The sequence below is a fragment of the Chenopodium album genome, chromosome 4 (assembly GCF_948465745.1).
Source record: "Chenopodium album chromosome 4, dcCheAlbu1.1, whole genome shotgun sequence".
NCBI classification, from domain to species: domain Eukaryota; kingdom Viridiplantae; phylum Streptophyta; class Magnoliopsida; order Caryophyllales; family Amaranthaceae; genus Chenopodium; species Chenopodium album.
The window spans coordinates 62,418,680-62,425,093 of NC_137837.1; the positions used below are offsets into that span (position 1 = coordinate 62,418,680).

General features: G+C 32.0%; 1 protein-coding gene across 1 annotated transcript; it reads left to right on the forward strand.

Annotated features, from left to right (window-relative positions):
- LOC145627995 (F-box/LRR-repeat protein At3g48880-like) lies at window positions 1-3,846 on the forward strand. The gene is made up of 3 exons (XM_081680331.1): window positions 1-205; window positions 1,096-1,540; window positions 3,310-3,846. The coding sequence occupies exons 1-3, from the start codon at window positions 1-3 to the stop codon at window positions 3,815-3,817; spliced, it is 1,158 nt and encodes a 385-aa protein (XP_081536457.1). The 3' UTR covers window positions 3,818-3,846.
- The last annotated feature ends 2,568 nt before the right edge of the window (window positions 3,847-6,414 follow it).

Consider the following 6,414-nt stretch of genomic DNA (forward strand, 5'->3'; position numbering starts at 1 on the left):
ATGGAAGATTGGAACAAACCCTTTACAGATGAAGAATTGGTAGCCATTGATGCGGCATTTGAAGCAGCGGCTGCTTCTTCAACCGCTTTGTCTTCTTCATTGCACCTCAAAACCTCCAGTCCATTTTCTGGTTCCATTATATGCAATCAAGGCAAAATGAGTTTGGCTCCGAATCCGTGCTCTACAAAATGGCCTTTTCATCAAGGTAATTGTACCATTTACTGCCTGTTTGATATATAGAATTATAATTAAGATTATTATTCAGAATCAGTGCTCACCAATTGGTGATGATCATGAAATGTGATTTGCTTTCCTTCATGAAATGTGATTATTATGAATCATAATAATGGATTGATGGTGGTAATGAAATTAACTCTTCATGAGATTAAATGGACCATATCAAAGCCTTAGATGATTATGATAGTACCCTCTTTACAGAGAGGATAGTTCATGACCACCATACCATATTTGGTTGTTATTAAGCAAAGTAATGGTGAAATTGGAGATGGAGAAAATGGGCTTACAAGGTGATATGCCTTTAGAAATGTGGATGATCATGTGATATAGGTTCTCGGTTTATGTAGCCAACCCCATCTCTTTGGGAATATTAGACTATGACTTCTTGTTGTATAATATGGAGTAATGTGCTTCTACTTTTTAAATATACTAGGCTATTTCTCATTGCACTCTTTTCTTTAAAGGATTTTTTTGAAAGTTCTCGTTGAAAATAATTTCCTGCAATTTTGAAGTTAAGTTCTTTTTATTTTTATTTTTATTTTTTTATTTTATTTTTTATTTTTTATTTTTATTTTTATCAACTGTATAAAAGCCCCACTTAAAGGTAGTTTACGTGCTGTTAACCCTAAATTTTAATCATCTTACTCATGGGGTATAATTATATATGTAATCTGAATTTCAGAGTATGACAAGAGCCAAAAAGTAGAAAAAAGTCAGATAAGCTTTCTAAAAGTTTGTAAAATGACAGTATGGCCGTGTAGAATGGAGTGATAAGTTAATTTTTAATGTCAACATACTATTTGAAAGATGTATTCTTTAGTAGAGAAATTGATGAGTTTCTTTTTGTATATGATGTAGATCAAAGTATGGCATTGCATGGGAGATCCAAGAAGCGACCACTAGAGCAACATGTTCGCTCATCTACTAATAGACTTCAAATGAAAAGGCCAAGGATGCCAATGGCCGTAGTGGAGGCCCGGATGGTGAGGAAATGGGATGAGATGGACCATGACATATTGGTCACCATCATGAAGTACATGGTGCAGGGGTCGTATTTGGTACGGGGGTTTAATCTTTACAAGTCCTTCATAGTGTGCAAGTCATGGAGGTCAGCTGTGTTGGATTCACTCTTCCCGCCTGGCAATGTGCTGGATCTTTGCTTTTTGAAAGGCGCCCCAGCGGAGGAAAAGCAGTATTATCTATTTTACTTGAAATTTTTGCTCCGCCGCCCTCACCAGTACACCAAACTAATTATTCCCAGCATTAATTTTAGGGGTGAAGCAGATATGTACATTGCGCAAAGGTAACACCCCTACAACTCTAAAGCATCAAAGTGCGATATCTTTGATTATTCAATGATTTAACTTTTGGCGAATATATCATTCTGACATTCCATTGTTTCACCTTCTATGTGTGTATGTGTGCCCGTGTGTGTAGGATCATATTGTTTGATGATTACTTATGGAAACCCACTTTTTTCCAGATATTTGTATTATGATTTATGTAGCAATTCATGAGTACGCTATTCTCAGCAAGTCCCTCAGTATCTATATTGCTGTCCTCCCACATGCTCATGTGAAGCGTTTGCTGAATATACATACTTGAAATGTATGATAATCTTGAATGATTGCTTGCTGTTTATCTTATATTCTGGAGCATTAGCAGAAGTTCCAGTTGTGCTTACTCTTTAATATAGTTCCAATTAAGTCACCATTTCATCATAGAAGGCCATGGAATAGCCAGCGATTGTCTTCCTTGAAGCTTTGTTGCATGGGAATGGGATTATGTCAATTTAGTGAATAAATATTAAACAACACAGTAAAGAAAACATTACAATGAAGTTGAAGTTGACTTCTTGACTTTGATATCCTTGCCTACTAATGGAAAATATAATCTATCGCAGCATGTCTTCTATTTCATGCTTATACTTCTTTTTGTTGCCAAATAAAGTTTGTAATAGCCTTACCAATCATTTTGCTGTTTAGTAATCTACAACAACAGGCAGGTTGGCGATCCAACTTTTGGCTTCACTTTATTTCTTCAACCCCTGGAAATATCTTCTACTTTTTGAATGAACTTGTTTTGGTTTGGTTGTGAATTCATTTGGATGTGTAAATCATATGTAGATAGCAGCAAAATTAAGTGACCGTTGTGATATTCCTACCCCTATCTGGGACTCTCAGTTAATAAACAATAACATAACCCAATGGCTCAACAGAGGCCCCTGCTAAGGCAGGATTAAGGGAGGGTTGTGTGTACGTTGTCTTGCTCTTAATGGAGTGATTGATTTTAATCAATCCTTGAGTTGAAGGTGTGTCAATTATGTGCTAATGTGGCATCACAATTGAGCATGATTGTCTTAAACTAATTATGCCACATAATCAGTTCAGTGGTTTGGAGTTAAAGTTTCAATGGGTTGATTTTTTACTAATTTATTTTTCACTTTTTATTTTTTATTGAGAAGCTTCAGTTGAGTCCCATATGAGAAATGTTGTCTGCTTGATCTAGAACTTACCTTCAATTTTGCTCATTTGCTGCCCATTATTTGCTTTATTCTCCATTTTTGTCTATTAGAACCTAATGTCAATTTTTAAAATCATGGCAAGTTTCACTCATGATGGTTGTCGTATTGTGATACTCTCTCTTTTTTTTTTTTTTTTTTACACACACACATATATATATATATATATATATATATATATATATATATATATATATATATATATATATATATATATATATATATATATATATATATATATATATATATAGTGACAGTTTTAATTTTTTACCACGAAACTGTGTAGAATACTGCAAATGGACGCCTCATGGTCAATTGTAGTAAGTCTCACTAGTGTGCTGCATGCACTGAACTACTGAAGTACTCCTAGGCAAACTGACCTCTAAATTTAGCAAGATACGGCTCATGTTTATTTGCTCTTAATTCTTATTCTTATTCTTTCTAAGTATACTTGTCTTTATCATGCTTGTACATGATTTTGTAAAGTTGATTATGCTGTGAGTGAAAATATTTCCAATTCTCTGCAAGCTAATTTTTCTCTGACATTACAGGTTGCCTAAGTTGAAGTGTATAGTACAACCAACTTGCCTTCTCCCTTGTGGTCTTAGAAGATTGATTCCTTATTGGCCGGAGTTGAACGAAGCTCATTGTCATGCTGCGTTAATTCCTTTGATTTGTAAGCATTGTAAGAATATAAAAAGGCTGGACCTCTCTGGACGCATTGGAGATGACAGAGCATATATGCTTGCTTCTCACTTCCCTCAACTTATGCACCTGAGTATCCAGTCGTGCATTCTATCACCAAATGCTTTATCTATAATTTTGCAAGGCCGGCCGGATCTCACTTATCTTGATACTCGACATGCTTTCTGTATTGAGGGATTTCTTCATGGTCCCATAAAAGGGAAGGTGATTGCATGGGATGAGGATGAGGTTTGTCAAAAGGCAGTTGGTATCAAAACATATTTGGGTTGTGCTCGGAAATGTTGCTCTTATTGTGCTCCACTCTACTCACCCAACATTTCTCGTGAAGATTTATTTCGCTTTAGTGTGATGTAGTCATGTAGGAGGCGTTGTCAAGTTCAACTATTACAGAATTGATTTAATTGTTCACAAGTCACTTTGTAGTTCCATTCCTACCCCTCCATTTCCCTATGTGTATTAAGGTTATGCTAGCAAAATAAAAGTTGTTTTATGAGTTGATATTTAAATAAAACTTTTTAAAGTGAGAAATTATATTGCATTGATAAATTTATAAAAAACAATGCATTAATATATCAATATGATACATTAATATATACTGGTCAACTCTTAGTAGTATTTTAGAGGAGGACATGAGAGGAGTGGCTTTCCCATGTCTCATCCCTTAGTTTTTTGTTTTCTGTTCTTTTGCTTTCTTGGTTTGCTTGTTTTTTTAACTTTGGCTTTGCCTCTTTGGAATAAAAAAAATATATGTATCAGTTGTTAATGGCTAAGGTCAACCTCAGCTAGTGCTGGCTGAGGTTGCTGCCAAATTGAACATTTATTATAGTAAAAATGAACATTTTCTAACTGAATATATTTCACAATAATTTTGTATTCCTCACTAATCACATGTTCAATTTCATGCAGTATGATGTTCAATTTTAAAATAAACGTTCATTTTCATGTTGTATGGTGTTCATTCTTTTAAAAATAAATGTCCATTTTATTTTTAAATTAATACAAATTTTTGTGTTTATTCAGTTGTATAAAATGCTTGTTTATATAGTAAAGGATGTTCAATTAACATATGCATTTTGTTCTTTATTTAAAAAACATATCGTTGATTTTTTTTTTTTTTTTGAAAGGAAAACATATTGTTGATTTATTTAAGGAATATGAGTCTTTTATTTTTTTTCCTCCACAATAATCTCTCATTTGCCCTAAAAAAAAAGTGATTATAATGACATGGGTAAAATCTTCATTAATACTTTACTTTCTCTCTCCTCCCAAAAAATGGTGTTCATTCTTTTAAAAATAAATGTTCATTTTATATAATGCAATGTTCAGAAATAAATGTTCATTTTTTTTCTAGTAAATGTTCATTTTTTTTCTAGTAGATGTTTATTTGTTGGGCGCGACCTCAGCCACTTTGGTTGAGCGCGACCTCATCCAAAAATTTGCGCTAAACTATCAAGGAAAATTTATTAAAATTTGGGCTTGAATTGATGTATAATTTAGACTTAATCGATACTTTTATCATTTTAAGTTAAAGGGTATATTAAAACTTGTTACAATAAATTCTCTAATTTACTACATGGAACCGAAACCTCATGTATAATTCGGTTTCCATTATGAGTATTTTAATTTTTTGCTCACCCCTAAGTATTGAGGTAATTTGTTTGAGTATTATTTAGAATAATTATATTTTTCATCTAACATTGTGTTTTTGGAATCATAAGTACTAACTCCGTTTCTGAAAGTTCGATCCACTTACTATTCATGTAGTCGAAATAAAATAACTTTGACCGCAATCTATGATTTATGCAATATAAAGAAATTAGCATGTGGGATCTTATTAGATTTCCCTTATTATAAAGTTTTCAACTATCAATTTTGCATAATTTTCACTTATACATAGGCGAATATATTTATGGTCAAAGATGATTATTGGAGACCACACAAATGGAAAGTGAATCGAACTTTCATGAACAAATAGAGTACCTCTAATAGAACTCTCACAATTTGGATAATATAAATTAGGGAAATTGATTTTGGCACACCCATGTGTGAAAAGAGCATAAAAAGTTGTGTTTTCATATAGAGGTGTGCCAACATCAATAATTTTGATATGCCAAATCATTTCCCATGAAATAATCATATCATCTTGATTCTTTTTGAAGTTTGATGTCATTGTTCCTACGAACTATTCTCTCCCATATCATAGAACCTATTGTTTATTTAATTTTTTTTCAAAATTAACATTAATGTCTTTGTAATAACTACGGATAGTCAAAGTTCATCACGATGAATAATATAGGCAATAGTGTTGTTAGTCGTGCTTATAATCTTGGTATCTCAACTCCTATTATTTGTAGAAGTTACGACTATCCATAACAATCTTTTGTTAGTAATTGAACATAATATACATTAATTGTTCTATTGAAGGTGATGAGCTAATAACTTATTAATTTCAAGTAGCAGATTATATTGCTGCAATAAGCCGCTAATTTGAAATTATTTAACACTAGACGAATCTCGTGCGATGCACATTAATTTGTTTGATTAAAATAAATATTTATGTATTTATGTGATAAAATATATCATAGTATTCGTTGTACATAATATTATTTATTATTTTGCCCGTAAAAAACATTCATTATTATTTTTATTTTATAATAAATTATGAATTTCTCTAATTCGTTATTTAGTTATATTAAATCATAATATTAAAAGATATTATTTTAGTATATTTAATTAATTAAATCTCTGAAATCTCATTTAACAATTTTTCCTATGCAACACTTAATTTTATTTTTTTTATTTTATTTTTTTCTGTGTCTCCTTAGTGGGTACGGATACAGAGGTAGGACCTATAAAACAGATCCTACAAGTATGGTCTTGCACTTAAATTAATTATCTAATTCTAAAAAAATATATTCACAAATCTACTACTCCCCTCCGTCCCATAATAT

Coding starts and splice junctions, on each gene's coding strand:
- LOC145627995 (XM_081680331.1), top strand. CDS start 1: ATGGAAGATTGGAACAAACCCTTTACAGATGAAGAATTGGTAGCCATT. Junction 206..1,095: donor AAAATGGCCTTTTCATCAAG/GTAATTGTACCA, acceptor TATATGATGTAG/ATCAAAGTATGGCATTGCAT. Junction 1,541..3,309: donor GATATGTACATTGCGCAAAG/GTAACACCCCTA, acceptor CTGACATTACAG/GTTGCCTAAGTTGAAGTGTA.